Source organism: Octopus sinensis, linkage group LG1 (assembly GCF_006345805.1).
Source record: "Octopus sinensis linkage group LG1, ASM634580v1, whole genome shotgun sequence".
Lineage (NCBI taxonomy): Eukaryota > Metazoa > Mollusca > Cephalopoda > Octopoda > Octopodidae > Octopus > Octopus sinensis.
Genome location: NC_042997.1, coordinates 39,453,602 through 39,471,346, shown reverse-complemented (window position 1 = coordinate 39,471,346; position 17,745 = coordinate 39,453,602). Strand labels below are relative to the sequence as shown.

The following is a 17,745-nucleotide window of genomic DNA, read 5'->3' as shown; positions in this document are numbered from 1 at the left end:
GTGGGAATCATGCCACTGACAGAGGAAGCTGTGGCCCCTCCCAGTGAAAGTAAAGAATATGTGGTATTCTATCTTTGGGGAGAGTTGTCTTGAAAGTCAGGACCTCATGGACTCGGCCTGTACTGATAGTCAGCATTGGCCACCGCAGGTGGCGGCACTTGTGGTGAAAGAAAGAGAGTTCTTTTGAATAGTGGAGTCCTGTTTGAAGAAATATTACAATTATATCTTTTGGGACCCTGACTTGAGGCTAAGGGATTGCCTGCAGGCGGAAAGAGAATTGATAGGGGATGGTTGAAGAGACTTGGTGTCTCAGTCTGTGTAAGAGGTTTACTACCTCATTTTTGTGTGTTTTTTTTGTAAAAAGACAAAAAAAATTTTGTAATGGAACCAGTATAAAAACTAAAGTAAGAGGTTTAATACCTCATTTTGTTTTTTTTTTTTTTTAAATAATGTATTAGAGAAGCAAAAAAAATCGGCAGGCGTTTTTTGTCTTCTCTCATCAATATCATCCTTTTTCATCATTCATCTCATTAATGTTTTTGTCCAGCCTGCAAGCTACTCTGTGTCATGCCTTTATGGCAAAATTTTGAAATAAAGAAGATTGCTTCTAAACGACATGGTCTCGGATTTAGTCCCATTGAGAGGCACCTTGAACAAGTGTCTTCTTCTATAGCCCTGGGCCAACCAAAACCTTGTGAATAGATTTGATCAAGTGGAAACTGAAAGAAACCTGATGTGTGTGTGTACACTCTTGTCTTCACATAATGCAATTCTGGCCATGGGAAATATTACTTTGCTTGGAAACAGGTGAAGGTTAATAACGAGAAGGCCACCTGGTCATAGAAAATCTACTGCAACAAGTTCTCTCTAACCCATGCAAGCATGGAAAACTAGACATTAAATGATGATGATGATGTATGTATAGCCACATTAGCAAAGATGCCTTTCCTTCTTTTGAAGATTGTTATATTAGGACAATTTGACTGTTAATTCTAGCAAATCAAGTGACTATGTAGAGGCTCTCTTATTGGTTTGACAGGATCCCTAGTAACAGCTGAATCTATGGCACCTAGCTACCAATAAAATATACATATTATTTAACATGCTTACATTTAATCAATTAATAAAGCAATTAGTCAAATGTCAAAGTCTCTACTATTTACTGATAATGTACCCAAGGGGCTACCCCTAAAACATCTCATTCTCATATCAACCAATTCAGAAGCAGAAACTCATGAGATTTTTATATTTCTTGAAGTATAAATTGATGGATAAATAAAAGTAATTAACATGTTGGGCATATTAATATTTTCCTTTTCTTCAGCAATCTAAAATTTGCAAAAATGTATCTCAAATTTATAAAATTTTACTTACCACCTGGTTTATACTCTTGAAATGTTTGGTCAGGGCGCCGTATCTCTAATAGTAGATCAAATGTGTAAGTTGACTTGACTCCTCCCAGTAGCTTTTCAATGGGGCTGTCTTCTTCATTTTCAAATGATTTCTCTAGAGCCTCACAATAGTCGTCATATTTGACTAATCGACAACAGTCCAGAGAAGCCACGTCCTTCAACTGAAACAACTACAAAAGAGTTGACACGGATTATATAAAATGTAAAGATATCCTTACATACGGATCTCAAACACACTGTTAAAATCCAGATATAGAGTATATTGCTCTCAAATTTTAGCACAAGGTCAGCACGTTCAGGAGAGGGAGCAGGTCAATTACATTGGCCCCCAAAAGGAAGATAAGTAAAATCAACTTTGGTGGAATATGAACTCAAATGTAAAGACAGACAAAATGCTGCTTAGTATCTTGCCTGGTGTGCTAATGATTCTGCTAGTTCACTGCCTCAGATACAGAGTATATTCTTTTCTACTCTAGGCACAAGGCTTGAAATTTTTGGGGATAAAGGGGCAGTCGGTTAGATTGACCCCAGTATGCAACTGGTACTTAATTTATCGACCCCAAAAGGGTGAAAGGCAAAAATCAACCTCAGCAGAATTTGAACTCAGAACTGCCTTTGTTCTAATTAATTTTGATAGTAAAATAACAATCAATATCATTCTGGTGTAGGATGGCAAGCAGGCAGAATTGTTGCTGTGCCAAACAAAATGTTTAGCAGCATTTCTTCTGACCTTATGTTCTGAGTTCAAATGCCACATTTAGATCATTTGAATCAAGTTTGTATCATAGGACCAAGGGAAGTTAGAGGTAGCTTGGTATCAAACAGGTTGAATAATGGTAGTGAAAAAGGAAAACAGCCTACTTTTAGAGAAAGACTCCTTATCAACAATCAATTTTCAAAGAGTCAAAACAAAATATTAAAGTGACAAAAAACAGAAAAAAAAAACAAAAAAAAACCACCATTTCTGGATCTGTTAGCGAAACATAACAATTAAGAGAATGTTCTCCTTCGAGCAATAATTCTTTCATCCAAAATGTTACAATCAGTATAAATGACAAATGAAAAAAATGGTCTCAAAACTCAAAAACTTACATTATAAGCAATTTCTGTTGTCTCTCGTAAGGTTTTATCTTTGTGCACCTCAAGTTTATTTTCCATTTTCACTTGAGTGCCTGGTTTGTAACAAAAGACCTTTATCTAGAACAAAACAAGTAAATATTCTTCAGGGTGCATTACAGAATTCATTCACATTCAAACAAGGTAACAATAAAACAATTTACAAAAAATATTTCTAGTCATGAAGAAGGAAATCATTTTGCATACTTTTAGAAATGTACATATATAAATAAATATGCAGATAACATCAAGTTATACCGCGAAATAAAGAGGACAGATCCTGTACACTATAGATCTTTATTGCAATCAGACCTGGACACAATGCAGCAGTGGATCATGGACTGGCAACTCAAGCTGGCTGTGGACAAATGTACTACCATGCATTTTGGGAGGAGAAACCCAGCGTCTACTTACTCCCTCCACAACACTAATCTCAAAAAGTATTCTTGTGAACGTGACCTGGGCGTTATTGTTGATAGCGATTTGCGTTGGACAAAACACATTGCTAAAATTGCCGAGAAGGCTGAGGGTGCCTTGGCATCACTCACCAAGTCCTTTGTGAGCTGCTCTCCAGCTATCTATCTGAGGGTTTATATAGCTATGGTGCGGCCTCACCTGGAATTTGCATCACCGGTCTGGAACCCCTATCTTGCCCAGGATATTAATCGTCTGGAAACCGTTCAGTGACGTGCAACCAAGAGAATACCCTCCATCAGGCATTTGCCATATTCTGAACGCCTTACTTCCCTGGGCATAGAAACATTGAAACTTGAACGTCTGGCAGCTGACTTGGCAGACACCCATAAAATTATTAACCATCTTACTAACAATAACTCTGAGCACCTTTTCAAACTCCTCCTGTCTAACACCCGTGGACATGTTTACAAAGTCAGAAAACAGCACAGCTCCCATGACTTTAGGAAACATTTTTTTCATGCTAAGAGTTGCTGATGCATGGAAAAAACTACCAGCATCAGTTGTTAGTTGTCGGAGCACTGCATCCTTCAAAACTTCCATGCTTCCTGAGATTCAACAACACTACACCTGATTTTCTCCCCTCCATACACACGCAAGCATGTATCTGACTCATACATTGTTCGCTTTCCAAACATTTTTACATTACTGCATGTACTTTATACGCACTTTCTGACAAGTTGTGGTGCACCTGAGCACTGTATACAATAATTTCATCATTATTTTATGAAAGATTGATCAAAAAGAATTATTTTATTATAGATTCAATTAATATCATCAATGTATAAAGAGGTGTCTAAATTGTAGAGACTATGTATAAACACCATCAGCCTACTGAGTAGTTTACATATAAACAATATATTCTGTCCTTCCTTTCAAACACTAGTGGGGCATTGCCTTCATGGATGTAGCCAACCATGCCAACCCCAGTGTATTGCAGTCTTACACTTGTTTTATAGATCTCTGTTTGTCAAACTGTTAAGTTACAGAACAAAACAAACAACAACTGATTTTAAACTGGAATAAAGTAAATAACACACACACACACACACACAGAAACATACATGTGAGAGAGAGAGAGATGCGATTCTGCACAGTTTTTCATCATCATCATCGTTTAGCATCCTCTTTCCATGCTAGCATGGGTTGGACGGTTCAACTGGGGTCTAGGAAGCCAGAAGGCTGCACCAGGCCCAGTCTGATCTGGCAATGTTTCTACAGCTGGATGCCCTTCCTAACGCCGACCACTCCATAAGTGTGTGTAGTGGGTGCTTTTTACGTGCCACCGGCACGATGGGCAAGGCGAGGCTAGCAACGGCCACAATCGGATGGTGCTTTTTACGTGCCACCGGGCCATTTTTGTGAATAAAATTCCAATCATAAGGTATAGGTTAACCCAAGGCTATAGTAGCAAAGAAGCTATTGAGTAAGATGAAAGCCAGAACCATTTGAATACAAAGTGAACTTTTTCAACATGACCCTATGTGCACCTATTAAATACAAATATATGCTTTCGACTGTTCAGCCAAAATAACTTCAATTTGTTGTACTTTCACTTTACCTTGCAGGTACATTTATCAATTTCTTGCTGCTTCCTTTCGTTTTCTTCTCTGGATCTTAACTCTTCTAACTGAGCTTTCATATGTGGTGGGAAATCTTCTGGAGAAACAAAATCTGCAAGATAACAAAAACAATAATTTAATAGGGCTTACACCAGATAAGGACTGAACTGACATTAACAGAAGATAAATGAGACTTCTATCAAGTTCTGTTATGCGTGATTTTAAACAAACCATACCTAAGAACAAAGACTTTAGCAACAAGATTCCTTATACAAAACAACTAGCGATTATGCAAGAAAAACTCTCCAATTTTTGGCACTCTTGATTCTGAAGTCATGTCTGGTGATATATTCCATGATAGAGATAACACAAAACCTCTGACCAATTGATTATACATATACCATGTTTCTAAATTTTATTGTACTTGAATAAAGGATGAGGGTAATCTATATATATAAAACTGTAGTTGTGTGAGTGTCTGTCCCCTTCGATTTAGATTCCTAACTACTCCCACATTTTACGGTGCAGTTTAACCAAATTCGGGTATCTTATAGTCGTGATTCATATCGAGCCCGTCTGAGTATTAGCACTACGATGAGTCTACGATTTTAAAAATAATTTAACATCATTTTTTATTCCATTTTAATGCATAATTTTTCGTGTGTCGATGGCGGTGGAGTTGGCGTCCATGGTCACACCTGCACCTGTGTTTGCTTCTCCCCCTTCTTCCTTCCCTCGTGAAGCTGTGGGGAAGGGAGTGTAAGGAAATCAACGTCGTAAAGCGTTGTCAAGGAGACCAGCGTTCTTTTAGAACAACGACTTCATGGCTTGAAGACACCAAAACAGAAATGGCTAAGAAAACCCGAATTGGCATCTATAAGGGAAGTAACTCTCTAAAAATGCTTATATAGTTATTTCCCTTACAAGCCCGAGCAACGCCGGGCGATACTGCTAGTATCTAATAAACAGCTTGGAGTGATATATAAAAGCAAGATAGAACATCTAGCTTTCATGCAGCTAGAAAAACGCACATGAAAACGAAATATATGCAGTCCAAAAACACAGCACTTAGCCAAAGAGAAGTGGGAAGCAATGAAATCAAGGAGGTAAAGGAGAATGTCTACTTGGGACACACAGTGAAGATGCATCAAGACATGGATACTGAAATCTCAAGAATAAGGGGCAGGATGGAATAAAAGATGTGCTCAAGGCAAAACTGGACAAGATTCTACATGACAGTCTTTTCAATAGCACCATCCTATCTGTGCTCTTATATTCAAGTAAGACGCAGGCTACTACAATGAGGGAAGAACGTTGATTGGCAACAACACAAAGGGTCATGGTAGGATCCCAATGCAAGAAATACCATTCCAAAAAACACACAAAAGCCATTCGATTCACTTCAACATTTAAGTTTAATTTGTCAAAATATTTTCATCGCTATAAGACTGCGACCTGTTCACAGCACGGATTTTTGTCAGTGAACAGGTCGCGGTCTTATAGCGATGAGAATATTTTGACAAATTAAACTTAAATGTTGAAGTGAATCGAACAGCTTTTGTGTGTTTCTTAAATGGCTTATAAATACCTTCTACGCTTCAATTGTTTTCGTTCCAGCACACGATCTCAGATCAAATCACTTGCTATGCAAGTAATTCTCCGTAAATCATTCCAAGAGCATATCCAAAATGAGGTAATTAAGAATGGAGTGGTGTGAACAATTGATTACAGAATACCAAAAGCATAAGTTCCACTGTGCCAAACACATCGCAAAGATCACAGACAATAAATGGACCTATGTAATTGCCAAGTAATATCCAAGAGAACTGAAAAAGCCTCTCTGAAGGCCTACACAATGATGTGAAGATGATCTAGTTAAACAATTTGGGCCAAGATGGAAAAAAAAAACAGGACAATCAAGAAAGAATTGCCTGGTCAGTGACTACTTGTAGCTAGTGAATATCTGCTCAAAATATTTCATTTAGAGAACTATCCAAAAAATGGAAATATTTTTCTTTAACTGAAGAAAATAAGCAATATTCAGTTTTAAAATACAGAATATAGGCGCAGGAGTGGCTGTGTGGTAAATAGCTTGCTAACCAACCACATGGTTCCGGATTCAGTCCCACTGCGTGGCATCTTGGGCAAGTGTCTTCTGCTATAGCCTCGGGCCGACCAATGCCTTGTGAGTGGATCTGGTAGACGGAAACTGAAAGAAGCCTGTCGTATATATGTATATATATATATGTGTGTGTGTGTCTGTGTTTGTCCCCCTAGCATTGCTTGACAACCGATGCTGGTGCGTTTACGTCCCCATCACTTAGCGGTTCGGCAAAAGAGACCGATAGAATAAGTACTGGGCTTACAAAGAATAAGTCCCGGGGTCGATTTGCTCGACTAAAGGCGGTACTCCAGCATGGCCGCAGTCAAATGACTGAAATAAGTTAAAGAGTAAAGAGTAAAATGAAAAAAGGGCACTCCACTTGTTATACATAATTTCAACTTGACTCAAAAATCAATGGCATATTAAGTTTGCAGAGAATTTAAACAAAATAAAGAATAAACTAAACTGATGTAAAAGATATTTAAAATATAAATTCAAAGAAATTCCATCAATTTACCTGCATTTCTTTCTTTATCGATTTGCCGGTACATTAACATGTAGGCATTGGTAGAGCTGGAAAAAAATATATTGAATTTAAAAGTATATGATAGAATAATTCACCAAAAATATTTGCAGTACTTTTTAAAAAATTGATGTAATATATTAAGATCTAAGTATAAAATATGCTTACAAATGTATTATTTCAAGACATGGACATGATAATATTTTTGTCTATAATCAAATTTGATATTAAGTTTCAAAAGTTTGAAATTAATATGAATTGTTTTAGTACCATTTACAAAAAATAAAGGAAAACCATAAGACATTTGAAAAGTAATTTACCTAGTGTAAGAAGCTGAATAGTAAGTACGACCTGTATTTGAACCTCCATAGGTTTTCCGGATATCATCATAAGTGATCTACAATGAAAATAAAACTATCATCATCCTCCAATGGCTTTAAAAAATAATAAACTAGTTAATCAAGGAATCTTTGAAAGTAATGTCTCACTCCAGACCCAAAAGTTTTCTTTATTTTTATATATATACTAGCAGTATCGCCCGGCGTTGCTCGAGTTTTTAAGGGAAATAACTATATAAGCATTTTTAGAGAGTTACTTCCTTTATAGATGCCAATTCGGGCTTTCTTAGCCATTTCTGTTTTGGTGTCTTCAAGCCATGAAGTCGTTGTTCTAAAAGAACGCTGGTCTCCTTGACAACGCATTACGACGTTGATTTCCTTAAACTCCCTTCCCCACAGCTTCACGAGGGAGGGAAGAAGGGGGAGAAGCAAACACAGGTGCAGGTGTTTGAGCGTGGACGCCAACTCCGCCGCCATCGACACATGAAAAATTATGCATTAAAATGGAATAAAAAATGATGTTAAATTATTTTTTAAATCGTAGACTCATCGTAGACGTGCGCTAATAGCCAGACAGGCTCGATATTAATCACGACTATAAGATACCCGAATTTGGTTAAACTGCACCGCAAAATGTGGGAGGAGTTAGGAATCTAAATCGTAGGAGACAGACACTCACACAACTACAGTTTTATATATATAATATATATATATATATATATAAATCACCATCCGATTGTGGCCATTGCCAGCCTTGCCTGGCCCCCGTGCCGGTGGCACGTAAAAAGCACCATCCGATCGTGGCCGTTTGCCAGCCTCGTCTGGCACCTATGCCGGTGGCACGTAAAAAGCACTCACTACACTCATGGAGTGGTTGGCGTTAGGAAGGGCATCCAGCCGTAGAAACATTGCCAGATCAGACTGGGCCTGGTGCAGCCTTCTGGCTTCCCAGACCCCCAGTTGAACCGTCCAACCCATGCCAGCATGGAAAGCGGACGCTAAACGAAGATGATGATGATGATGATATATATTCATAAATTAATTCTTTAACAACAAGCTATATCTAAGAACAAAGAATTTAGCAACAAGATCCTTGATGCAAAACAACTAACAAATATATATGACAACCCTCCAATTTCCTGGCAATGTTAATACCGAAGTCTTGTCAGGTTACATTTTCCATGATAGAGACAGCACAACACTCCTGACCAACTAATTACCAAGTTTCTAAAGCAACTGTTAGAAATAAATCAAGCAAACCTACATAAGTTAAAAAAAAAAACAAATAGATTACAACCCATGCTAGCATGGAAAACGGATGCTAAACGATGATGATGATGATGATAAAACAGCATTTTATTGACATGGACTGATGTAAAAACACCTAAAGGTTTATTTAATTATATATTATCTTTAAAAAAAATCTGGAACATGGCCACGCTTAAGCACTGGTGTTTGTGTCATGTAAAAAGCACTGGTGCTGGTGCCATGTAAAAGCACCCAGCAAACTTTATAGAGTGGTTGGCATTAGGAAAGGCATCAACTGTAGAAACTATGCCAAAACAGACAATGGTACTTGATGAGGCTTCCAGCCTTGCCAACTCCTATCAAACCATCCAACCCATGCCAGCATGGAAAACAAATAATAAACGATAATGATGATTCCCTATAAGATAACTCAGAACTTGAATAGGGCGTAACTACATAAATTATTTTGGCAAGTCAAAGCCATGATATAATTTCGGTATTTTCCACTTCAAAATATGTCAAAAATTTACCAATTCTCAATGCTAAAAAACAGAGAATCTGTGAATCTATTTTCTTCAATATAAATAAAAATGTTTGATTTGTTATCAAATCAGAAAAGTTTAACATTTGTCTAATGGTAAAGCACTACTGATGTCATACGACTTGAACTAAATATTTAGATATTTACTTTTATTGATTGTAAATTTTTTTTTTTGCTTTAAATTTCTACTATTTATCAACTTCAGGGCTACAAACTTTAGTGTTTTCTCAAACATTTCCACCTCTTTCAATTAAACATTTTTCAATAAACCTTATCATGTTTAAGGAGGAAACAAAATTAAGTTATAATTTTTCTTCAGATGAATAACAAATATTCTTCAAAAGATGCTCTCTGAAACCATATGTTGATCCAACTCTATTCTCTACCACTAAGTGATCCAATTTAACTTTCATCCAATCGGTCACTAATGCTCATGACTAATGTTTTGTACTAAATTCTGATATTGTGCCCAACCGCTAATGTTAGTGAGTCTTTTAAGAGAGTGACACTGTTTCTGATTCTGTATTTCAACCCAACTTTACTTAATGCTTTAGTAGTCAAACTGGCTATATCCAGCCCAAATATACTTTCAGATCTTTGCCAGATGTGGCCTCTCTCACACCTATCTTACAATGTCATTTTGAAAATAAATAATATCATCAAAATCTCAAGACTACAAAATAATGCATGATTAATTCAAAACAGTGTGAATAAACAAGCATTACGTTTGGCCAAGTCATCTCAATGCTAAAGGGTTGAGACAATACAACACTGACTAAATAAAAATAGCATTAGTTCTTCCATGAGAGCTAGTCTTAAACTACAGTTGACCTGCTACTTTTCCATTTGTGATAGATATTTTTGACTGTTAACTTTTGCTGGTACTCTACAGTAGCACAGGGGGGGAAGCACTCCGTCAGTAACGACGATGAGGGTTCCGGTTGATCCGATCAACGGAACAGCCTGCTCGTGAAATTAACGTGTAAGTGGCTGAGCACTCCACAGACACGTGTACCCTTAACGTAGTTCTCGGGGATATTCAGCGTGACACAGAGAGTGACAAGGCCGGCCCTTTGAAATACAGGTACAACAGAAACAGGAAGTAAGAGTGAGAGAAAGTTGTGGTGAAAGAGTACAGCAGGGATCACCACCATCTCCTGGCGGAGCCTCATAGAGCTTTTAGGTGTTTTCGCTCAATAAACACTCACAACGCCCGGTCTGGGATCGAAACCGCGATCCTATGACCGCGAATCCGCTGCCCTAACCACTGGGCCATTGCACAGGATAACTAATGTGACTTCCCAGTTTACAGAATCAAATGCTGTGACATCCACAAATGTTACTGCCATGGACATGTCTTGACAATGGCATTCCATACTCTTTAGTATGGTTATAAAAATAATTAAAAATTAGTCATGAAAACGCATAGACATACAAATGGTTTCGGTGCCACTTACTTTCGAAACATGCTGGTCATTGAAACTGTACCATTGGCCATCTTTAAAGGATCTGAAAATCATAAAGATTTATGTTCAAGTTATAAATAATATTCAATTACACTTTCAATGCATTCAATGTTCAAAGAAAAAAAAATTTAATGTTTTTAATTCAGCCTATTTCATTTCTGAATTAATATTTGAGAGTTGCTGAAGCATGGAACAAACTGTCGGCATCATAAATTAGTAAACATAAGCTTGTAGAAAATTATTAACCATCTTACAAACAATAACTCTGAGCACCTTTTCAAACTCCACCCGTCTAACACCCGTGGACATATTTACAAAGTCAGAAAACAGCACAGCTCCCATGACTTCAGGAAACATTTTTTCACGCTGAGAGTTGCTGAAGCGTGGAACAAACTGCCGGCATCAGTTAATAGTTGTCGGAGCACCGCATCCTTCAAAACTTCCATGCTTTCTGAGATTCGCCAACACTACACCTGATTTTCTCCCCTCCATACACACACAAGCATGTATCCGACTCATAAATTGTTCGCTTTCCAGACATTTGTACATTACTGCATACACTCTATACGCACTTTCTGACAAGTTGTGGTGCACTGTATACAATAATTTCATTATTATTTTTAAAGTAGCTCAACATTTTAACATTGAAATTTTAAGCTATAAACAATCTTCACTCAAACTTCAAGGATCAAAAACCAAATTACATTTGTCTTTGGAAAATGATGAAACTTCTTATCATTAACAAGAACATTTTTTTTTTACCACAAGCATTTCAACACTCATCTATTTTCTCAAAACTGGCTAATATAACAATAGAATTCAAGTTCTATGAAAAGCTAATCACATTAGGAAGAAGATTATACGAAGACATTCAAGTACTTGAAACTTACTTTATGTAAGCATAATAATGGCCACCAGCAGCACTTCCAGAATGTATCATAATGGAGAATAATTCATAAACATATGGTCCCTACAAAGAAAGATTTTGTACATTTTTAAAATGTTTTAAAATAATTGTATATCTTGTTGATATTGTAAATAAACAAATATTACATTTTACTGAAATTAATAACTTGTAAAATTTTTCGGTAAAGTTTAAAAAAAGAAACCCACAGCTAAATCAATACACAGCAATCTCAAGAATATATTGATTCTTGTTGTGTTGAGAAATCAAATAGGATTCATCTCTCATTTTTTTTCTGAAGATAAAACAAGAATCTGTTTGCTTAACCCTCAAGCTAGGTAGATCAGCACCGAGGACATTAGCAAGCACTCTCAGATTAGTGAGATTAATGTGATTAACATTCAAAGTAAAACATGTCAAGTCACTGTCTGCAGAGGAATAATGAGTGGCTTAGATGGATAGAATGCAAATAGCTAGTTTGAAAGAGTAGATATCTTTATAATAGCAACAGAAAAGGTAGAGAGAGAAAACAACATAGATGTATGCATGCACGAATGTATGCATGCACGTATATGTGCATGCATACATACATGTGGATGCACCCAGTACATTTTGTAAAATGGTTGACATTGGGAAGGGCATTTAGCTGTTGAAACCATGCCAAAACAGACAATTGATGTGTGGTACAGCTCTCTGGCTTGCTAGCTCCTGTTACACTGTCCAACCCATGCCTGCATGGCAAATGGATATTAAATGATTATGAAGGGCATCCAGCCGTAGAAACATTGCCAGATCAAACTGGGCTTGGTGCAGCCTTCTGGCTTCCCAGACCCCAGTTGAACCGTCCAACCCATGCCTGCATGGCAAACGGATATTAAATGAATATGATGATGAGGATAAAACGTCTTCAAATATATCAAATAAATTTATTTAAAATTAAAAGCAACAAACCTTGGCATCAGATTCTTTACTATTCCTGTCATTAGTGGCAGACTCACTGCTTAGACTAGAGGACTCACTGTTGGTTAAGGTGGCAGTCGTGCTGCTTTCAATTTCTATCCCTTCATCAATAGCTAAAAATCAATTTTAAAAAAATGAATGAAACATGACATTGTCTTTCCTTAAATGGGCTTGCAACACTAAGCTTTTATTTTGCTAATTCACAGCAGATTAATATAATGAATCTTAAATTTACTTCATTTATATTAGTTAATTAATCTCTGCTGCAAGAGATATGATCTTAATGAATAAAAAATATATACTCTAAAGCAAAATGTTGTCTGAAAGTTTTCTTTTGCTGATCATTATTCAAAAATAAAACAGGTAACTCATTCTGAGAAAAATAAAGCAAGTATGAATACATGTAACAAATAAAATTTTATTGCTTCTCATTAGAATTAGATCTTAGAAATATTTCAAAGTACAAACATAGGCAGAAAGAAGCTATTGGTAATAGATGATGACTAATCAGAGAAACTCAGAAAACAGCAGGTGAACAGAATAAGTTTAGGTAATTAGTATTGATTTTTGTTTCCAGTTTTTGAAGAGAAGATTATATACGAAATGTGTGCATATGCATTCTAATAACCAAAACATAAAAATCAATCTTGTTTATCTCATCACCTGTTGCTAAATGAGAGGATTCTGTCCATAACCATAAATCAAGAATATTCTTCTAGTTTCTGCAAATGTGAGTGATAGCATTGTAATTTGAGTTTATAGTCACCAGAAGATATTCTTTTGGTGTTAGAAATAAAACTAAGTCTCTGGAATATGAGCAATGAGAGAAAGTACTTGTAAAGATATAACAAATTTGCAAGAATTTCCAAGAAGCCAACTGGAAATTACCAACAGTGATAAATGTTTATAATATCTGATGAGTTTGGAATTGCAAAATGTGAAGAACTGGGTGAAAGGAAATTTAAAACTTAGGCTCATTATTTACTTTGATAAAATTAATTAATGGAAGTAAGTTTCAGTACATTTTTCAAAAGAAATTCAAGTCAACAGAAATGATATTGAAAAGTTCATAAAGCCTTTTTATATTTTCCAAATTTGTCAGAAATAAACTATGTAAATCTAAACCATGTTATCTCAAAAAGTAAAAGGCATATACAGGTTTTGCTTTCTAATTAAAGTAAAGCACATTTTATAATTGATATAAATTGAAGACAATGCACAAACCTTCATCTGACATATCTCCACCCAATTGGCTGTGTTCATTAGTTTCCATGGTTTTGATGGCCTGATGTCTAATATCCTCAACTAAGGGCCCTTCAGAATGACTAAGATTACAGTCAACCTCTTCTATCATGTGATTAATATCCAAGACTTCAGGGAATGTCATCCTGTTAAAAACAAGACATATTCAATAGTTATAGACATTATTCTCATTTTATTTTTTTTTTAAGTCACCAAACTTTCATGTCAAAATAATTTGATTAACCCACTATCACACACTCCAGCTTTTTCTATCTTGTCTCATGCCTTCTCCATGAAACTTAACATACCTAATTATAAATCAATTGAGGTAACATACCTAATTATGAATTAAATAATTATAATTAAATAATTGATGAACAGACTAAAGATAAAAGTAGTCATCAGCCAAAAGATTTCAGCACTTTCCATCAAATTTGGCCTTTTAAACATTTTTTTGTAAAGAAGTTAATTTTCTTGAGTTGAATACATGTACACAGTATTTCAATTTTGCTGCTGACAATTGATGCACAACTTAGCAAATTAACCAGCTTAATTAACACGAGTCAAGTATATGAAATTGACAAAGGAGACTTTTTGAGGTCAAGCTGAATTATAAAGTCAAGCTGCAGTTTAACCCTTTCGTTACTGTATTTATTTTGAGATGCTCTGTGTTTCTTTCAATTACTTTAAATATAAGAAAGAATTTAGTAAAATAACTTGGTTATCATTAAAGCTAGTGTTAGGAACATAAATTGTAACTAAGGTTTGGTGGAAGATTTTAATCAAAAACTTATGAAAACAAAACATTTGTACCTCAGAGCCAGAGCCGGTTTCAGCCAGGTTGGTAACAAAAGGGTTAAAATGGAGTTGAGAAGTGGAGGGAACAAACAGATGGGGCAAGAAACCAGCACAATTTGCTTTTCTGCATGCATGGGTTGGACATCATAACTGCTTCAGTATCATCCTCAACAAGATACTTTCATTTGGATGGCTTGACACTTTACACCACTGTCATACCCTATACATATTATGTTTGTCTTTAGTTTATGATTAATATTGATCATAAACTAAGTAAAAGGTTTAATAAAACCAATAAATGTCGCCCTTTTCAAGCCTAGCCAGGCTCATAGGCCCAGTTTCCCGGTTTCTGTGGCGTATGTGTTCCCCCCAGCTGGACGGGACGCCAGTCCATCACAGCGTTACTCAAGAAACAAGAAGAAAGAGTGAGAGAAAGATGGGCAGGAGTCGCCACCACCCCCTGCCAGAGCCTTGTGGAGCCTTTTAGGTGTTTTCGCTCAATAAACACACACAATGCTCGGTCTGGGAATCGAAACCGCGATCCTCCGACCGCGAGTCCACTGCCCTAACCACTGGGCCATCGCACCTCGACAAAAGGTTTAATACTTAATTATAAAATGTAACGGTGAAGCAAATTTTTTTCTAACATTTCTATACCTACCGATGATTTAATTTAATCCGATGCATTGTATTGCAGTCAAAGTCAAACCGTTTCAGTTGCAAGGTGAGCAGATAAGGGAAAGAAACAAATTTGAGGCCCTGAAAAGAGAAAATAAATTATGACAATATTGATCTCCACAGTGTTTTATAAGAAAACAATAAAACATAACTCAATGAGACTTTTTACCTTGTGAGCATCACACTTCCGGCCACATTTCTCACAGAAGTACTGATTAGATCCTGCCAATGTCTCTGGTTGTACAAAAGCTGCCAAAGCGTCTTCCTGTAAATACAATATGAAAAAAAAAAAAGAGGGGGAAATTTTACCGGTGAGTGTGTTAAATAATAAGGCACGAAAAGAAAATGACTCTCCCCAGACACAACAGAATATGCTTCAACACACCAACTCATATAAAGAATCTTGCAAACCAAATCCAAAAACGAAATGAAAAGAAAGAACTATAAAAAAAGACAAATTATTTCCCGGTACAGCAAATACCTCATGTTACTTATACTTGTAGTACCCCAGTAATTGAAACATAGGTCCACAAATTGGCAGTTTTCTTTTATCAACGATCATTTAACAACAGATATGCCTACGTCATCACTTTTTGAGCCAATCAACAGGTGCAAAGCTTGTTCCCCAATTCAGACAAACTGGCAGTAACAGATATGCCATCATCATCATCTTTCAAACCAACCAGCTAGTAGACCAATTTCTCATGACTATTGGACAGATCAGCAATTTAGACCAATGCTATATTAATGGGCATCTTTGATACTAAGAGTAAGTGGAGGGGCTGACCAAACTGGAACTGGTTGGCTGTCAGACATAAGCCCAAGCTGGAATGGCAGAGCCAGTCAACAAGTCAGAGACATGGTATCGAGTCACGGTATACCAGCTGACACAGCCGAGACTTGGAGTCACCATTTCCTGGTTGTCATCATAGCAAACAACAGACATAGTATTAACACTTTAGCATTTAAACTGGCCATATCTGGTCGAAATATTTTTCTTGTTTTATGCTCAAACCAGCCAGGTCTGGCTTCTCACACCTACCTTATGATGTCATTCTAAAAATAAACAATTACATCAAAATCTTGAAGCCACGAGATGATACAAAATTAATTTGAAGCAATGTGAATGAACAGGTATTACATCTGACAGAAAAATCTGCTGTCCATTAACTGTCCAGCTATGAAATCATCAACTCAGATACAGCTTCTGCCAACACCTTAGATGTCACCACACAAAACAGCTACCATTTTAACAATCAAACTTCCAATTTACAAGGATGTGATTAAACTCTCACAAGAATTACTATGAGCTCACCAGATTGCCTTTTATCAAAAATTCAGATACCCAACCTTTTCATAAAATTTCTACCAATGGAATAAAAGTTATCTACTAGTATACAGACTTTCTTATCTCTTCTGTACAGACTCAACTATATATATATATATATATATGTCTTTCTTTTGTCTCCAGTCCTACAGGATATTTTCATTTTCCTTTGCATTACCCCATATCAATGAGTCACGAAGCCTCATAATAACATTATTACATATGAAGGAAGTTTGATGGGATCATATTTATCAGGTCACTGCACTGATTTCTCTGTTATCAGTGCAATAATTTGATAAACCTCATTTGGAGAATTTTAGACTGAGTTTTATATACAAAAACTTATCTAAGGAAATACTCAACCCAGTTCCCGAGTAAACATTTGGTAAGGAAAGAGTAATTCAGAGATGCACAAATTCATTTCAAACACACCTGAGCAAGGAAACATTGAAGGAGATAGATGAAAGAAGAAAATACTCACCACACTGCCATACACCTGACTGCCACCAAATGGGCGAATAACAAGTGGTATATCCAGATAAGCATCTATTCGAGCACTCTCGTGAGAGCACTGCAACAGAAATGCACTTCATTAGATACAGATTAACTCTAAAAGTATTTAAGTTGTGAAATATATTCGAAATACAAAAAAATAAATACATAAAATAAAAAACATAACAATGGTTAACTGATATCATCATCATCATCATCGTCGTTTAACGTCTGCTTTCCATGCTGGCATGGGTTGGACGGTTCAACTGGGGTCTGGGAAGCCCGAAGGCTGCACCAGGCTCCAGTCAGATCTGGCAGAGTTTCTACAGCTGGATGCCCTTCCTAACGCCAACCACTCCGTGAGTGTAGTGGGTGCTTTTTACGTGCCACCGACACAGGTGCCAGACGAGGCTGGCAAACGGCCACGCTCGGATGGTGTTTTTTTTTTATGTGCCACGGACACAGGTGCCAGACGAGGTTGGCGAACGGCCACTCTCGGATGGTGTTTTTTACGTGCCACCGGAACAGAGGCCAGGCGAGGCTGGCACGGCCACGATCGG

The 17,745-nt window shown here is 36.7% G+C and overlaps 1 protein-coding gene across 2 annotated transcripts in view; it reads right to left on the bottom strand.

Moving 5' to 3' along the window:
* The window catches only part of LOC115217393 (ubiquitin carboxyl-terminal hydrolase 47), a 110,853-nt gene that overhangs the window by 28,089 nt on the left and 65,019 nt on the right, over positions 1-17,745 (bottom strand). For both annotated transcript variants that reach the window (XM_029787079.2, XM_036499569.1), the window contains 12 exons: positions 17,175-17,264; positions 15,536-15,631; positions 15,350-15,447; positions 13,873-14,036; positions 12,640-12,761; positions 11,675-11,754; positions 10,776-10,827; positions 7,512-7,588; positions 7,186-7,241; positions 4,564-4,676; positions 2,505-2,609; positions 1,375-1,582 (listed from right to left, as the gene is read on the bottom strand). In XM_029787079.2, coding sequence (XP_029642939.1) covers positions 1,375-1,582; positions 2,505-2,609; positions 4,564-4,676; positions 7,186-7,241; positions 7,512-7,588; positions 10,776-10,827; positions 11,675-11,754; positions 12,640-12,761; positions 13,873-14,036; positions 15,350-15,447; positions 15,536-15,631; positions 17,175-17,264 — 1,261 coding nt within the window. The remainder of the gene's footprint in view (positions 1-1,374; positions 1,583-2,504; positions 2,610-4,563; positions 4,677-7,185; positions 7,242-7,511; positions 7,589-10,775; positions 10,828-11,674; positions 11,755-12,639; positions 12,762-13,872; positions 14,037-15,349; positions 15,448-15,535; positions 15,632-17,174; positions 17,265-17,745) is intronic.